The sequence below is a fragment of the Macaca fascicularis genome, chromosome 4 (assembly GCF_037993035.2).
Source record: "Macaca fascicularis isolate 582-1 chromosome 4, T2T-MFA8v1.1".
NCBI classification, from domain to species: domain Eukaryota; kingdom Metazoa; phylum Chordata; class Mammalia; order Primates; family Cercopithecidae; genus Macaca; species Macaca fascicularis.
The window spans coordinates 147310643-147329453 of NC_088378.1; the positions used below are offsets into that span (position 1 = coordinate 147310643).

The 18811-nt window shown below is 39.6% G+C and overlaps 1 protein-coding gene across 18 annotated transcripts in view; it reads right to left on the reverse strand.

Annotated features, from left to right (window-relative positions):
* Positions 1 to 1918: 1918 nt before the first annotated feature.
* CARMIL1 (capping protein regulator and myosin 1 linker 1) overlaps positions 1919 to 18811 on the reverse strand; it is a 349557-nt gene continuing 332664 nt past the window's right edge. For 9 of the 18 annotated variants that reach the window (XM_065544339.1, XM_074038747.1, XM_065544331.2 and 6 more), the window contains 5 exons: positions 18333 to 18414; positions 16953 to 17165; positions 13131 to 13262; positions 10423 to 10572; positions 1919 to 2988 (listed from right to left, as the gene is read on the reverse strand). In XM_065544339.1, the coding sequence (XP_065400411.1) occupies positions 2852 to 2988; positions 10423 to 10572; positions 13131 to 13262; positions 16953 to 17165; positions 18333 to 18414 (714 nt within the window). In that variant the 3' untranslated portion in view covers positions 1919 to 2851. Of the gene's footprint in view, positions 2989 to 10422; positions 10573 to 10910; positions 10936 to 13130; positions 13263 to 16952; positions 17166 to 18332; positions 18415 to 18811 lie in introns of those variants that run through there. The other 9 variants (XM_074038752.1, XM_005553884.5, XM_065544332.2 and 6 more) reach the window with 6 other exon arrangements.

Consider the following 18811-nt stretch of genomic DNA (forward strand, 5'->3'; position numbering starts at 1 on the left):
CTGCAGCTCCTGATGGGCTCCACTGCTGCTCCAGCACTTAGCTTCACTGGGTTCCTGGATGCAAGAATGGTTCTCTTCAATTCTACTGGCACTCTACAAGGGTAACGGGAATCAAAGTGGTATCTGTTGTGTCAAAATCCCAAAGGGCGTCGAGAAGTCAGTTAGTCCACTCTGCCTTAAGGGCACCTTTCTTTTAGGGACATAGCACAAATTATAATATATTCACAAAACAAATACAAAGGCCCACACATTTTGAGGAAAGATCTGCTAGTCACCAGCACAGCAGATGTACATGGTAAAGCTGACTTTCCATGTGCGTAGTTTTTTTTTTAAGACAGAGTCTTTGTCACCCAGGCTGGCATGCAGTGGTGTGATCTCAGCTCACTGCAACCTCCACCTCCCAAGTTCAAACGAGTCTCCTTCCTCAGGCTCCTGAGTACTGGGATTACAGGCACCCACCACCAAGCCCGGCTAATTTTTGTATTTTTAGTAGAGATGGGGTTTCATCATGTTGGCCAGGCTGGTCTCAAACTCCCTATCTCAAAGTTCATCCATCCACCTTGGCCTCCCAAAGTGCAGGTATTCTTGATCTACAGTGACAGAATATGGAGAAGTATGTCAGTTCAGGTTCTCCAAGAAGCATGTGCCCAGATGGGATTAGACCGCAGAATATTTATTTACTGGGGGAAATCGCTGTGAAGGATAAAAGTGGAGGGAGCAGTAGCAGGGAGTGCCTTCAGACCTTATTCAGGTTGATCACCTGTAAAAGAAGTTTGGGAAGGAGGAAAGCAGATGTAGGTAGGGAGAGCTTTGGTGCAGCTCTGAGAAAGCCTTGGCCAGACCAGAGGAGGGCCCTAGAGCAAAAGTTGCTCAGTAGAGTCCTGTGTTGGGCAGCTCTAGCGAACCAACCATCCTCGGAGGTTGGCAGGGAGAATGGGGGTGGCCTAGTCGCAGCATGACCACTGTAGAGGGTCTGAAGGTGTTGCAGCTGGAAGCTGGTAGCCATGGTCGGCCCCCACGTGCTCCCCATAGCCAAGTTCTCTTAAAGGAGCATCTGAGTGGGCACCTCTTGACCACCATAAGGAGAGGGAAAATGATTAAGAATCCTTGCTCAGCCACTTCACTGGATGCCTACCTCTAGTCTATAGGGTTTTACCTTTATAATCTTAGCTCTGATTGCATTATTGCTTTAAAAAATGCAATGGCTCCTACTGCATAGAATCAGGATCCAACTCCATAATAAAGCACCAAGGCTATTCACTACCTGGGCTTCTCTCGACTGTCTCTTTGAGAATAGTTCTCATGCTGAAACCCAGAGAGAAGTGCTAATCAGCAGCATGTGTGCCTTTTACCACATAGCATTCTAAATGAATGTGAACCTGATTGCTCTGTGAGCACTTTCTGTTTTATGACAGCAGAGCTACAGCTGGAGGAAGCAATCTTGTGTCTTTCTGCCCTCATGAAGTCACGCAAAGGCAGCAAACCATCTGGTCTACATTATGGGCACTTACTCATATGCCAGGCACCTGAGTTGAGGAGAGGGCTAGTGGAGGATGATGAGGGAAATAGTCATGTCATGCCAACCCCACCTTCTATCATTCTTCTTTCCAATAGATAACCACTGCTTGCAACTCTTCAAATCACACTTCTTCGCTCACACTTGCATCCCTCGTATGACCCTTATGCATGGTAATGGGAGCTGGATCAAACTCATAATTCTATATTCTTCTGGTAAATTTTATCATTTTTCCCAAGGGCGAAAACAGGCAGTGGCACTGCTAAGTGATCTTTATTTTGAAGGTAATGGTTCCCAGATTGCTTATCTGAGAACATTGATTATTTTGGATTTTGGAAACAAAACCAAAGTTCACCACCCTGAGCCAGTCCAAACTAAAAATGTAACTGGAGAAGGCCCCAATTCCACTTGTAAAATCATTTTATTGGTATAAATATACATATGAATAAAATACTTCCAGCCTGTAAGTGAATATTTGTGAAATGTCTTATAAAGAGTAGTATTTTGATTTTTACAGGTGTCAAAGTATTCTCTCTTAAAATCACACATTAAAAGCTAATATGCAGACAGAAATTAAAGGCCTTCAAAAACATGAATATTCATAAAACCTCATTCCAATCAACTATATACATTAATCTGGGCACATGGTAAAATCAGCCGCAGGCCTCTCTCACTCTGTTCTTAACTGTGCTCGTTGACGCTATGCAAAGGTCACCGACCAAGCTTTAAATGTACAATTCCACATCAGGAAGGAAGAAGTTCCCCATGGGAGAAGGTAAAAACCATACCCAAGATCTAATATATATAATTTATACAAATTATTAGTGTGCTCTGTTAATATAATTACAATGTGCAATTGCATACATCAAGAATAAATTGCTATATTGAGTCCTGTGTGGATTTGACACAGGTACACTCAGCAGTACTCTGAGGTTTGCTGTGGTGTTACTTGTGTGAGTGTGTGTCCAGTTATTTCATTTATCTCCAAAAACTCATCTTGCAGGGCAATCTGTAGCTGCCTCAGAGAAATTCAAGTAGGGCCCATGGGATAATTGCTGGCTTTCATTAAAGGCATATGAAGGAATGTTTAGAAATCAAATGCGAAGGGTTGGAGGAAGACCAAACAAATGTGATTTGATTACCAAGAAATGGATCTGTTTCTATTAAAAAAAAAAAAAAAAAAAAGCAGGGGATGGGGGTAGGGGGAGAAATAAAGAAAAAGAAGAGAATAAAGCACCGAGAGAAGAACGCCTGGGAAGAAGAGGTGGTGCCCTTGGTTCCTCTCTGATGGCTACCAAAGCACCCTGCACAGAAAGACTTCTGCGTGGGTGACCTTTACACAAAAATAAACTCTTTTTCTGCTTCTTCTCCAGAGTCACTAGATTTGCTGCCTTGATGGCCATCTTTACTGGAGGACCGTTGCTTTTGTTCTTGATACTCCTGGGCCTGCTGGCCCCAGCTTCTCCTTGAAACTGAAATAAAAAGAAAAGTCGCACAGTTTATTGACAAAATAACACCACTGGCCTGACTGACAATGGGCTGAGATGCAGTAGCCTTGAATGTTTGCGGGAGGAGAGGGGAACAGCATGAACTTTCTCAGAAACAAACTTGCTATTATGTTTAGAGACTCTAGACAGAAATGTAAAACCAACCAACAAAGCAGAAACAAAAAGAGAAAACACACACAAAAACACAGTCTATGACAGGGTGAACCTCTCATAGATGTGGGCAAGAATCTGAGGTGAGGACCCCCCAGGCAAGGATGGCGGGGAAGTGGAGGGAGATGCCAGGAGGGAAGAGGGCTTTGAAGTGGTTCTGCCCCAGGTGACCTCCTCAGTCGTAGCTGCCCCCTCATGCAGCAGAGAGAACAGGGCAGACAGAGCCTTGAGGAGATGCTGGGCTGACAGATGTCCCATTCGATGCCTTCTGCAGATGACTTGGGGTTTGTCATTCCTGATTGTGGGGCAGGATATCAGCAAAGGCCTCAGGAGTCTTTCTCAGACCTTTCTGTGACTCAGAAAACCTCAGTTTCACCCTCTAGGAAATAAATACTGTAAAGTCTAGTGAAAATGCATTAAATATTGTCTATGACACAATCAACCATTTTGGAATCACCCTCCAGGTAAAAGCATTACCATTATTGTTGCCTGCTCTGATTACACATAAATTTGAAGAATCCACTGAGGCTTTATAAAGCAACGGTGGGAGAATCATTACTGGAACGGAGCCTCTGTTATGTGTCAGGCACTCTCTGTTTTATTATCGCTATTCCTCACAATTACCTTCTGTAAGGTAGGTTTTGTAAAACTTGAAACCAGGATTTAAACTAGATCTGTCTCTCCAAAGTCTATGGTCTTTCCAACTACAACATGGCTTCACTGCTGTGATACCTTGGGAAAAGGTTCGGATGCTGTACTCCAGCATAGCTATTAAGGATTATTAAATACTATTCATCTTGTCTATTGTATAGACAGTTCTTGAGCTAAAAATACTAAACCTACACACTTTGTGCCAGCTTGAAGGAAGAGTACAGCTACCTCATCACTTGGAAGTTCAAATGATCTAACCAGGAACACACTGTATCAGTCCTTCAAAAGCTATAGGATTCACTTGATGCTTCTAATCACTTGATTTTTGCATTCTGCTAAAAAAAAAACCCCAAAAAACAAAACTCATCTTGCCAGGAGCTGGCTATTAAAATGTTGAACCCACTGAAGAGTGTTTCAGGAAGTGAAAGCTCATTAAACCTAATAGTCAAAATGCAAACCTAATAGAGTGCTTCTCTTGCCAATACTGGTATTAGAGCCAGATTCTGCTATTTAGACAATAAAAATTTAAATTTTTAGTTAATGACATTAAATTGAAATGACTCAAAACTCTGAAAAGAAAAAAACCTTTCAAATCTGATAATAAAAGTAGGTAATTTCTTTTTTTTTTTTTTTTTTTGTTTAGAAATGAAATTTTATTGCAACTGCAAGTTACTTTTAAATGGTTCAGTCAAAAAGATGGATAAACAGAGAGGCAGACATATAGATAAAACTAATATGGCAAAATGAAAACTGTTGAGTCTAGATGTATTGGGTACATAGGAGTTTACTGTACTAGTTTTTAAATTTTTTCTATGTATTTAAGAATGCTGGTAAGAAAATTTCAAGGTAAAACAAAGCTAGAAAAAATTGAAACTCTTCTATTCCCAAATTCTATGACTGCACATATCTAAACCATACCACATCTTTGATCCTTCCAAACTATCCCCCATCTGGAATTCTCCATTTGTACAAATGTCACCTTATTGAAAAACTGCGGTTTGAAATGCTGGAGTGATCCTTGATTCCTCTCTTCTTTTGTGGCTTCATATTTACTAGTCCCAAGTCTACTGAGTCTTCCTTTCAAATGTGTTATATGTTTCACTAACTTTGCATTCCCACTGACATCACCCTTAACATACCCCTGGTCTATTTCAGTATCCCACTTCCTAACTTGATTTTCATGTCTACTGTGTCATCATCAATTTTATCATGTCACTTCCCTGCTCACAAGTTTTCAGTGGTTCTTTTTTTTTTTTTTTTTTTTTTCTTTTTGACTTTTTTTTTTTTTTTTTTTTTTATACTTTAAGTTGTAGGGTACATGTGCATAATGTGCAGGTTTGTTACATATGTATACTTGTGCCATATTGGTGTGCTGCACCCATCAACTCGTCATTTCTTAAATTATGACTTCTTTTTGTCCAACAGATTTAGGCAAATTCTCAAATCGGGGGAAGAAAGCAACAAACAAATATTATCATTGATTTCTATTATTTTTTCTTTTCTTTTTAGAAATGAGGTCTTGCTCTATCACCCAAACTGAAGTGCAATTTCTATTTTTAAGTTTGTGTTTTTAAGCTTGTATTTTTAAGCTCGTGTTGGGTAAAAAAATTAAATGCACTTGTGTTGGGTAAAAAAATTAAATGCACTTGTCCTTTCAAAGCTGTCAGTAAGCCAGGTTTGGAGAATGAAGGTGCATAAATATCTATAAATATTTTGCTCTTTATCACAAAACCAATTTGATACTAATAGACAAAGAATCCTTTAATTACTAAGAACAAAAGAAAGTAGGGAAGACTTGTATTATCTTCATCCTGAAAACTTTTTACAATAAACCCAACCTTAAACTAGAGTATTTCCTTTGGTATCTTCTAGAAAATATTTTTCATTGTTTTAAAAACAAAATAAGTTCTTCCTCTATATTAAATGACTCAAAAATACACTACAGGTTCAAGGGAAGAAACAAATACAATATACTGCTCTTTTGTCTTCAGAGCAAATATATTTGTTCTAATTCTTAGATTTAAAGGATAATCAAACTTTCCATTCTTCCCAATATTTTTGTTTCCTGGCAATCTTGGGTCTAACTCATGTTCTATGACATGACATAAGAGTACTTTCTAAAAATGGAGAAATTCAAGAAACCAAAAATGTTTATGTCACAGATAAAAAACTGAGATAACCCTATAGACCAGGGTCATTAGAGCAGGCATGATTAAAATTCAAAGAAATCCAACATATAAATCTTCCTGCTAAAAGCAGGTTGTCCTTCAGTCTCCACCTAAATGCTGATTCTTTTGAGTCACTGACACTGGGCTTCCGAATTCTCCAAGACTCAGGGATTGTAGGAGGAAAAATAATATATACTTTCAAGAGGGCTGTCAAAGAATTTCACTATGGTGGTGACTTTATTTAGAAATTCATTCTAACTATATTCACCTCCATTGATTAAACTCTACCAACTATGAATGTGCATGTGATAATGAGACTAGTACCAGGCTGACATGTTCTTACTATAGTAGGTAAGCACCATTCAAGGACAGGAAAATTAAGGCAGAGCGAGATCAAGGACTTAAAGTTATGCAATTAAGGTGATGAGTTTGAAGGTCAAAGCACTTGGTGTTCTAGTCTCCAGCCTTATTAGTCCAGATGCCTAATGTGAACAACTTTGTAGGGGGAATGTTCTTTGCCGTTTGCTTTCCAGCCCTTAAGGGAACATCTATTTGATTGCATGTAATTAAGATGTTGACTACAACTATATTGAAGTAGGTTTAGTCAGGCTTCTATTAAAAGATGGTTTCAATAGAATTACATCCTTTTTTAAAACTCCAGAATGTATGCATGTATGTATGTATGCATGCAAGCATTTATTCATTTATAGATACTGAGTCTCACTCTGTTGTCCAGGCTGGAATTCAGTGGCGCAGTCATAGCTCACTGTAGCCTCAAACTCCTGGGCTCAAGTGATCCTCCTGTCTCAGCTTCCAGAGTAGCGCAGACTACAGGTGCACCTTCTCACCACACCCAGCTAATTTTTTATTTTTATTTTTGTATAGACAACTCATTTGTTGCCCAGGCTGGTCTCAAACCTCTGGCCTCAAGTGATCCTCCAGCTTCAGCCTCCCAAAGTGCTGGGATTACAGATGTGAACCACAGTGCCTGGCTAGAATTTATTTTTAAAATATTTATAAGATTTAGACGTTTTACAAATTCAGGCAGACCTCCTCTTAGGCAGCTTGAGTTAATGCTTGCTTTTACACAGGGTGAAAAAAATCCAGTTGTTTCACAAACACTTCTTCAATGCAAGTATTTGTTAAGAGTGCTGGAGCATCTCTATGCATGTGTCTATATACATATTTATCACTATTTTAAATATAATTAAAGTTAACTAATAGAAGATACTCAAGTAAATGAACAGGTAATTTATTCAACACAAACACTCCATGTATATACACATCCTGTCTATAGTGGCAATAACTGGTACAGAGAGGCTCGAACATGAAGTCTGTCATTCTTGAAGATGATTTGATATTGCATATATGTGATGATTTTAAAGCTTCTGAAACATGCATATAAATGCAGAGTTAGAGGATCATATGAAAATCTGGTATTTTCTCCATTGTAAGCTCCACTGACATCCATATTTTCCAGGAGAAAAACACTATGATGACCTGAAAATAGTATTCAGTAGTTGGCCCTGATTTTTTATACTTTCTAGCAAGAGCCCAACATGCCAACTGTTAAATTTATCTTTAAGAACTCACTTAGTGGGAGCAGAACTTGAATCTGGTGGAAAAAGTAGAGCAGAGCACTGGCTTACAGACTGCAAGTCACAGCCAAGTATTTATTGGCTGTAGCTTGGATTATGGAAGAGGCAAGTGATATATAAAAGGAATCTTAGAATCAGATGCCCTGTACAAACAGGGGCCATTACAATGCATTCAAAGCCAAAATCAACTATTTTCTTCAAGAAAATAGGATATACTCTTATAAAAATATCACAACGTATAATTAAATGCAGAGAGGAAATAATATGAAATGGAAAAAGATGTGCTTACAAATATTTCTAGTAAAAGAAATTAAGCATTTTGTCTGTCAAATCAATATAATAGCCACACAAAACATAATATTCATGATAGAAATATGCAGCATGCTTTGAGAACAATATTTGAGAATAGCCTCTGTTTGTTTCATGAATACATACTTTAGGAAAATAAGGCTGTTTTAGCGTAAACAAAGCTGCTCTTAAAAGACTTAAAAGAAAGTACATGCAATTATTTAATAGAATTAATCCGCTAAATGTTATTTTTTTAAGCAGGAACTATTCAGAAAGCAGACTGCTACTCAATTCTCAAAGGTGAAGACAGTCAAGTGCTAGGAATCGGCACTAACAAAACAAAATTAAAATATTATGCACAAAATCACTTTAATTGAAGCTCCTGTAAAAATTACTTCTTAATGCCTGTCATTATTTCAAGAAATCAAAGCAGAAAAGTAAATACAAGATGGTCCTATTTAATTCCATCAAAATTTGACCAGCTCCTCACAATGAGAATTTTAAGCTAAAGAGGTTATGAACAAATCTGAGACAGATATAGAATCTCTTCTCCTTGCTTTTCTATAATGTGGGTTATCTCTGTGTTTATCCTCTTTTTACTCTAACGCAAAGCCTCACTGGATGATCAATAGGCACTGGGCGGCAGGTGGCAGGGGAGCATCTCTTTTTGTTTTGTATGAAGTGTTTTTAGTGGCCTCTTGAAGAAGGAACATTGCATCAATGATGCTTTGTTAATAATCAAGTGATATAAGTCAATGAAAACAATAGTTCAAATGTAAAGCTCCAGAATCCAGAAACATCTATGCAACCTTAGGTGCCCTTAACAAAAGGGGCAAGATAGAGACAGAGATTCTGGCCTAATAAATTCTCAAAAATAACTCGTCAGAAAATAAATGTCTTAGGTGTTCATTTATGTAACTTTTCTAGGACTGAAGATAGAGATTTTCTTGGCAATATGAGGGAAACTTTCTTGTAGAGAGGAGCTACTGTAACTATGTATCTATAAACAAATCCACTACATAGGAATTCTGTAAAAGTAAAGGGTCAACTCAATTGGCTTTCTCTAGGGCAGGAGCTACCCAGCCCAAGCAGAATGTTTTATCCTTATGTGTCCTGCAGACTTAGCTTTATGCTCTGAGAGGTATCTTTAACCCACCCCGCCACCTAGCTAGTACATGCTGGAATCCCAGGCAAGTGAGCACACGTGGCTGAGCCCACGGCACTGGCTGAGAAGGCAGGCTCCAAACATTGTCCCTGGCAGGCAGTTGGTAGATGCTTTTTTGTTTTAAAACCTGTATCAAGGAACGTTCTCAAAGACAACAGTTCCCACTTCAGGTGTCATAACTCATTGGGCTGTTAAGCTGTGAAGTGTATCACAAGAAGTTTATTATCAATAGTAAAGTGTGAAAATTCAAGAATAGTTTATCCCTTTGCAGTAAGAGAATAAGAGAAGGTATCCCTATAATAAGGTCACTCCCATTAACTTGTATTCTGAAATGCTTTCTTGGGAGGCAGTGAAGGGCATGGTGTTACAGCCTGAATGCTGGGCCACACCTAATCCCTGGGAGCCTAAATACGTGCATCTATTAACTCCTGATAGTTTCACAGAAAGAAAAGAGCCTCATTCCAAGAGCAGAAGTCCTTTAAAGAAATCTCACATACCAGAATATGTTACATTCTTTACAGGTACTAAGATTTCCTTTAATGGATTTTTGAAGTCATATTTATAAAAAAATTATTGTATTAACCAGGGAGGAGATGAGTACTTTAGGCACAAAAAAAGACATTTTTTCCTCTGAGTCAGCAATACTTGTTCTTAAATTTCCCATTGGAGGGCAAAGCTGATTTGAAATCTGTCTCCTTTCTGTCGCTTGGGATTGTTCTCACATGAACAGTACGTTACAGAATTTACTACAGGGCCAAATGAAAGACAGACGTCAGAGATAAGCTTCTAGAAAATGGAATAAATTGTTCCTGAAGGTTGACAAGTTAATTGGTACTTTTTCTTTCTTACTAAAGGGTGATAAAATGTCCACTGAAAGATCATGTGCATGACCCAACGTCTGCATTGAGTCAGTGACTTTTTATTGATCCTTTTCTGAAAGAATGTAAGATGTTAGGCCAATATTCTCTAAGGATATAAACTCTTGTCATTCTAAGAATCTCTGATCCAACCACAGTTGAAACCTAACAGGAGAGTAAAGATATAAAGGAAGAGAATAGGAGGTCTAACCCCAATTATAAAAATAAACTTGCATGATCACAAAAATTTGAAAGGACAAGTCACCAAAGTAACTTGATCTTCCTCATAAGAATTTCTAATTTTAGATTTTTAAGTCAATATTTTTTTATCCCAAATAAAAGGACCATCCTGTTGACATTTAGAAAAACCAAAAACCAAAACCAAAAACAAAAAAACTCTCTCGTATGACTCTCTTGTATGACCCAGTCCCACGACAGAATTTACTCAATTACAGTTTGTTTTTGTTAGTGCCAGTTCATAAGCTTTGGGTCAGTGAGGGATGATAATCGAAGGCTCTAACCATTTGTTGGCTGTGACTTCCTGTGCCCAATTGCATTCACTTCCTCTTCTGCAATGGTGGAGTACAGTTTTGAAGATCTTTTCCCTCTACTGGAAGGCTTGCCACTGTCATGATCTGAATGTCTTTTGTAATAATCTCCTCTTTGCACTACTGAGGAAAAGGGATTTATTTTACCCTTTATATTAGCACATACATCAATGTGTTGACATTAATATTTAAAAATGTAAATATTAAAAATTAAATATCAGCTTACCCACCCCACTTAGGATTCAAGGAACCTACAGTGCTGGTCCTGGGCAGATATACATCATTATCTACAGAATTCAACAGCCAACATTATGGAAATGTCGTGCAAAATGAGGTGAGCTCTGATTCTGCCCCAAAAAAGTATTAACAAAAAGGCCCCAGTATTATCATTTTGATTCCATGATGGATTAATGAAAATCACATTCACTATGGAATAATCCAGAAGAATCATAGCAATTTACCTGCTTCAGAAATTAGTTGGGCACGCTAGTCCAAAGGGAGGCAAAGAACAGGGAAATGAAGTAACCAGCATGAATAACAGATAAGAAAACAGAAATGAGCACAATATGGACAGTTTATAAAGAAAAAGATAGGACTCACAAATGGCTGCCACTTCTGGGCCACCTTAGTGGACAAGCTGATAAAGTCAAAATCTTACTACCTCAGACATTTACAGACTGTTCCCAGACTTCATGTATATTTTCAGTCCAATTTGTATACCAAGTGATAACATCGGGATGATGTCTTTGATTAACTTATTCTGGATCCCAGGTGGGAAAGTGATGGTCTCCACAGCTCAGCCATCCCTACCGTTCGACTGGAAAGAAGGGCGTGGGAGCCATTCCTAAGATTTGCTACTAGGGGAGGGAGACGGATGAGGAAGGGGATCAAACATCCACCCCTAAAGCTCTGAAACATTTAAAGAGCAACACATTCTATCTCTAACTTCCTGGGGAAAGAACACTCAACTTTTTCACAGCAGCTAAAAGCCTGCAGCAGTATCCACTATCTCCCCGACTTTGTTAACTAGAGAGGCTCCATGATATATATTTGCACTTGTTAGGCTGGTGGTTACTCTAGGCCCTGTTTTGATCATTTATAGGCATCTAGAAAACATCGTTTTCCAGAAATGTTAAAAGAATGATTTTTGTATTCAACCTTCTGATCTTTTTTCTACTTTTGTAAATCCTTCAATATTTCAATTGCTTCAGACAAGACAGATGAACATTCCTACTTAGCACTACCATCCCTTCCTCACCTTTCTTTTTCTCTCCAACTGAATTCTTTCGGGCATTTTCAACACTTCCTTAAAAGTAAAGACGTAAAGTTAGCAGTTGCAGAAAGGATGGAAAATTAGGGTAGGAATGGGGGAGGCACTTTGTGGTGAGAACTGGACTGTCAGAAAATACCTGCCGGCTCAAGTCTCTCTGAGCTGGCACCACCAAAGGTCCTTCCTTTTATACCAAGTCTTCCAAAGGCTTCGGTTATAATACTGAACCCTGTATTTATTTATCTCATGTAAAATGACTCTAGATACCAGCTACTTTTCAAAAGCTTTAGTTTCTCTATTTGGCAGAAGTGGTTTAGCAGCTTTGGTCTCAACCCTACCATCTTTTATTTATAGCAAATAGGTGAGTAAAGCTTCTACCCAACAAATAAATCTGTAGGATGGAGATGAGAAAGCAGGCAGTGTTACTGTTTTTATTAGATTTCCAAGCCACAAAGACAGTACTATGCTCAGTAACACTTTCTATTAACTTCAACCCAATACTATTATCAATAAAAGAAAAAAGGCCATTGTAGGAAGAAAACAGTCAGAGAGATCAAAGGATTCTAAAGCATTAAATACATCTAAAATAAAACACAGCAACTCCAAACCACAATGAGAGCCTTCTAGGTGTAGACGACTTGTGTAGCTCTAGAATTTCCTTATAGGTAGGGCTCAGAGATGGCATTTACACTATACATTACATACGACAGAACCCCAAAGTCGATCATACATTTAAAAGAAATGGCATGGGTGCTGAAGCCACAACCATGCCTCACCTCTGATAGTAACTGGTAACAGCTCAATCTGATTTGGGAAGAAAGCATTCTTGTCACAGGATTAGCTTGCTGTGCTTCTACCTCAGCAAATTAGAAGGAGCAAACTGGTGCAAAGTCGCCCTGAGAATGTCCACGTCTGCACCACACTTCTGAGAGTGAGGAACATCTGACCTTGTGACTCAGTGAGCACCGTGAGTGAGCTGCAAGGTGGCTCAGGCCCGGGGGTGCTGCTCCAGAACTACTGCAGTAGTGATTTACCACAAGTAGGAAAAGATTTCGTTGAAAATAATGGGACTCAGAAATCTATATTTAGCCCCAAATATGTCATAAAATCATGTTTAAGGAGCTCCTAACATGCTGGAAGTCAGTTCAGAAGCATCTAGAAATTACTCTTGCAAATAAGTTAGACCTTTGGTTGGGTATCTCAGCTGCTTTTTTCATTTGTCATTAAGATCCAATGTCACCAATCATGCTGAATCGTTTCTGAACTAAGAAACTACTCCATTTCCAAAAATTTAACCCAAGGAATGTTGACTTTAACAAACTCTAAGATATTAGTAAAGTCCAAAATGAATTCCTTTATTTTGAAATGTCCCTCCTTGGGGAGAGCTAACCCAGAGAAAAGAAATCCTTACCTTCCTGTGAAAATGTCCTGGGGCTGGGCTGGGGGCTACTCTGGCCATCTCTCTCCTTGTCTGAAGGAACTTTTTTCAGGACAGGTGGAAGAAGGGCAACTTTCGGGCTAGATGGAGAGTCTGGAATGTCATCTGAGGAGACACAAACACATGACTCAAACCATCCTACAAACTGGATTCCAAGAACATAAAGCCTGGTAAATATATATATATAAATAGGTCATTTAAAAAAAAAGCATCATAGAATTTTTCTGGCCAAAAATTAGTTTTATGTCTTTGCTCAGTTAAGTTACATCCACAAACAAAAGGGAAAACCAATGAATACTCATAAAAAGTTAGTATCTGAAAAGATATGAATCTATCCTGTAGATCAAGAATTTCAATGTGCTGATATTTGAAAATTAGACTGTAAGTAAACCACATGTTCCTTCTGACTTAAACACAAAGCCTGTTTGGTTTTCATAAAATATGTAATACTTACAAGACACTGCCTTTACCTGTTGTCAAACCCAGTACAACAGTCACTATACATATGTGTGTATGTGTATGCATGCATGCATATATGTAGGTCACTAACAAAAATTTGGAATCATGGTCTTTTAGAACCAGAAAAAACTCTGGTCACTGGACAAATGAAGAGCTTAAAAATAAGAAAGATGACAAAATAGCTAGGACTAGAATTCTAGTCTCTTTTCTTCCTTTTTTTTTTTTGAGACGGAGTCTTGCTCTGTTACCAAGGCTGGAGTGCAGTGGTGCGATTCCGGCTCACTGCAACCTCTGCCTCCCGGGTTCAAGTGATTCTCATGCCTCAGCCTCCCAAGTAGCTGGGATTTCATCGTGTTAGCCAGGATGGTCTCGATCTCCTGACTTCATGATCCACCCGCCTTGGACTCCCAAAGTGTTGGGATTACAGGTGTGAGCCACCGCGCCCGGCCAATTCTAGTCTCTTAATTCAAACACCAGGGCTGTTTCACCCTAATTGAAAGGATCTACCACAAGCTTGTCCAACCCATGGCCCACAGGATTGGACAAGGATGCGGCCCAGGTTGGCTTTGAATGCAGCCCAACAAAAACTTGTAAACTTTCTTAAAACATTACAAGATTATTTTGCCTTTTTTTTTTTTTAAAGTAATCAGCTATTGTTAGTGTTAGCATATTTCGTGTGTGTCCCAAGACAATTCTTCTTCCAATGTGGCCCAGGGAAGCCAAAAGAGTGGACACCCTGACTACTGGATCTTGCTCCTTCCTTTGCTGTTACCAGCAAGGTGGTTCTTAAGTTGGTGTGTGAGTGTCTGTGCACGTAGAAGACAATCTACAGCAAGGTTCTCTTTAGTCTTACACTTCCAGTTGCCTACTTGCTTAACCAAAATAAGCAGGGATGTGATAAGACATGTGAAGATAACACTATCCACCTTCACAAGCTGTCAGAGCTGTGGCGGAGAGGAAATGAGATGGTGTATTTGAAAATGCCTGCTGAATTCCCAAGCTCTATAAAAACATGGGTTTATTAACATAATTCTTGATACACTAAGTGCTATGAAATAAATGAACACATTTAGTAAATAAACAAAATAAAACTGCTTGCAACAGAATATTGGGAATTCAGCTAGTTTTATATTCAGCATTAGAAACTAGGGAGTGGTCCCCCTTTATCCACATGGGATACAATCCAAGACCTCCAGTGGATGTCTGAAACCATGGATAGTACTGAACCCTACATAAGCTGTGTTTTTTCCTACACATACACCTATAATAAAGTTTAATGTATAAATTACGCACAGTAAGATATTAACACTAAAACCCAATAATAGAATAATTGTAACAATATACTATAATAAAAGTTATCTGAATGTGGTCTCTCTCTCTCTCTCTCTCTCTCAATATCTGCACCATGAATAACTGAAACTGTAAAAAGCAAAACCTTGGATAAGAGGGGCCTACTGTACTCTACAAACTAGTTACTCTACAAACTAGATTCATTTTATTAGAACTGTTTCTTTATTGTAGACTAGAGACACACCTAGCTGATGACAATGCTAGGAGCAAGCCTCCTTTTGAGAACTTATTTGCTTTGCTTTCTATTAAAACATTTTTCCATTTTCTCTGCCTTCATTCTCTCCACTCCTTCTACATGAAGACATTGTGTGCGTACCAATAAATTTTTTGTGTTCCCCACCATAAAGAACTTTGGTTTGGGAAAAAGTTTGAGTAGACTTAGGAAGTACTCAGGGGTTTGTTTCAAGGCTTAGTTCCTTGAGGTAAAGCCAGTATACCCCTTTCTTTGTGCTTCTCTTTGGAGATAGTTTACTGGTTTTTTCAAGGGACCAATGGACTATGAAGACCAGGGAGTGTCATCCAGGCTGGCCACCCGGGAAATGAAAAAAATACATGAGGGAACATGGGAAAGAACCACAAGTGGAAGAAGTTTGGACACACAGGATTCTACCTTTTTGCTCATTCTACCCAAATCATCTGCACATTGACAAATTATTAGGATGACCTGCGCATCTTACTTTACAATATGCATGTCCATGGGGGAGAGGTCAATAGAAACACAGTAACCAAGACAGTTGGTGGAGTCAGAACATCTGGCGGCTACCCAGACACACCAGCTGCGTGACTTGGCAAACTCAGTATCTCTATGCCTCAAATTCCTCATCTGCAAAACGGAGCAGTGATGAGGATATTGAGAGTTCATCATAAAGCACTTACAACAGTGCCAAGGACACAGTTAAGTGCTCAAAGATTAGCCATGATGATGATGTGACTATATTATTTTTATCCCTGTTTGACTAATTTTTGTGGGAGAACAAGGGGAAGAGGTGAAGAATTGATGTAACTTTCGTTATATTACCTATCCTACTTTTGTGTATGTTTGAAAATTCTTACAATGGAAAGTTAAATTTAAAAAAAATTGTGTGTGTGTGTGTGTGTGTATGTGTGTGTGTGTTTAAGAGATAGGGTCTTGTCACTCAGGCTGGAGTGCAGTGGTGTGGTCACAGTGTGATGACAGCCTAAACTCCTAGGCTCAAATGATCCTCCCACCTCAGCCTCCCAAGTAGCAGGACTCCAGGTGTGCACTACCACACTAGGACTTCTTTTGTGCAGGAGAGAATAAGGTGAAGACCAACCCATTTCTAATATTTTTAAGTTTCTTCTATCATTAGATTTTCTAAACTAAGAGTCAGCAAACTTTTTTGTAAAGGGCCCAAGAGTAAATATTTCACATTTTGCAGGCCATATGGCCCTGTTGCAAGCACACCATTCGGTGACTGTAGCACAGCCACAGCCCCAGATGACACCAGTACAAATCGTATGGCTGTGTCCAGGAAAACTATTTACAAAAACAGGCCCATTGTTTGCCAAGTCTTGTTCTAAACCCTTGATACATCATAGAATATGGCATAAAAACTGAAGAGCTTGTGCTTTCCCCGTTTGTAGCCTTCATCCTTAAACTGCTGCTTTTCAGTGTCTGAACACCCTGGAGACAAGTATCAGAAAGCCAAGCCAAGCACTGCAGATGGGTCAACATGACAAAAGACAGATGTCCCTGTCTTGCCTACCAACCAACCTGTACCCCTGAAAGCAAGGATAGTCTCAGAGTCCCCAACTCTGACACACAGTGGAGCTCAGCATTGAATAAAGGAATCCCTCAGCTCTCATCACTTTCACAGCTTTGCACAGGTTTCTTGTGATCCCCTCCTGCAGAAGCCGTTGTACCTTGCTCACTAGCTGTCCCTGAAACAACCTGCAGCATCTGATCCAGCTGGCTCTGGGAAGCTACCTGGTCACAATGCAACTCCCTAACGGCAAAACTCTTACCAGGCCGTGAGGCGGTTCTTGGTTTCTGTGGGATGACGGGCCGTGCTGCCAGGCTGGGTTTGGGGGACTGCAGGAGGGGCTTCGGGCTTGTAGGTGTGCTGGATGAGCTCCGAGACCTGGAACCTGCTTCCACTTTGGGTTCTGCTTTGGTATTCTTTTCTGGTGTTCCCAAACCAAAGCGGTTCTCTGGAAGACCTGGGTGCAGTTTAGGCACTAAGACGAAAAAGGCCACTTTAAAATTAATCAAAGGTCAAAGAAGCCAGTAACTTGAAACTAGAAGTCTGGTACAAACCGCTATAATCATTTACCATTGTTTCTCATCATGGATGTTTTAAGAATATCTTAAGAATATGCTGTTCTAGCATGTTTTTAAAATCAAAACATGCTGGAGGAAGAGTAATGTTCTTGGTAGAAAAGCAATAAACTTTTTGGTTCTTTTCTGATCACCCCTGATTATTCTAGGGTTGACAAGCTTTTACATTTAATAGTGTACAGTGCTGTAATCACATACAAGGAAAACAGTGGTTCTTCAGGCATTTGAAGTGTTCAGGTCTTTCTCAGATCTGACACAAGGTACAGGTATAACCAAATGGAAGTGCCTTGGTTCTGGACAACAAGCGGTTAGGGCTCTGGCTGCAGGTTCTAAGAGAGGAGGGCGATGCTGATGGCTGCAATCTCATGTTTAGTGAGAACAGCTCCAGAAATGTCATCTCATCCCCCACCTCCATCCATACTGCTGCCTTAATTTAACAAGACAACTGGTAAAAATAAGCCCATAAAATGTGATTTATCATCCAACTCTTACTGCACCAAGATACTGTAGCTATGCATAAGAATCTCAAATAGCAAAATGAGGATTCTATCACACAGTTAACACATTACTCTCCAGTTTTCATCTAAGGTATTTTCTTATTTTATTATACCTAAAAAGTCAGAGGGACAAGTGATATTGGATTTCATGCATATTCAAGCTGCAAGGGAAGCATATTTTCATACCAAATAAGACAGCCACCCATCTTCCATATATCATGCATGGCTTATTCTTAAATACATCAGCCATGATCCTGTATGCTGCCCCCACCCCTAACTTTGCCAAAATGCTCCAAGTTGAGGAGTTTGCAGTGAAAAAAATAGTCAGAATTTCCTCCCTTTGGGAAATCAAAAAGTGCCCTGTCCAGGCACAATGCTACAGTGGGGCAGGATGCACCCCAGGGGAAGGTAGGTAAGGGATGTGGTCTTTCAGGTGGTAGCTGAGAACACACAACAAAGAGATCGGTTCTTGCCTCCCCATTTACATTTTTCTTCTGTCAATCACATGTGACTCCTGCAATCAGAAGGTAAGCATTTTTCCGAAGGGATGATGGCAATTGCCTGACTTACCTGCCCCACCTCCATCCAACCGTTCTACGCTGCTCAAGGCTGGGCTGGAAGAATCCTGGGATACGGCATCATTCCCAAGCTTCTGAAAAATTTAAGCACCATCCCTCAAAAAAGTGCACATTTATTTAATGCAAAAGTGAAAAAACAATGCAGGTAATAAATGACAGCAAAGAAGGGCTCTTTAACTCAGCTGCTGTTACGGTGACTGTGCCTGACTTGCCTCCGTAGGCTCTCCTACTGGGACAAAGCTGTGAGAAACACATTCTATTCTGTGTTTACGGTCAGAGCCGTGGGGTCCAAAGTGTGGCCGGTTTGGTTCCTCGGAAGGCTCCTCACAGGAGAGAAGTGCACAGGGCCAGGGAAAGTCAGTGGGCTCGGTGACATTTACTGTTTTTCTTGTTGAACATCTATGCAGCTCTGCAGCCCATGATGCTTTATGTGATGAGGGCCCTTACACACTAGAAATTGACAGAATCTGC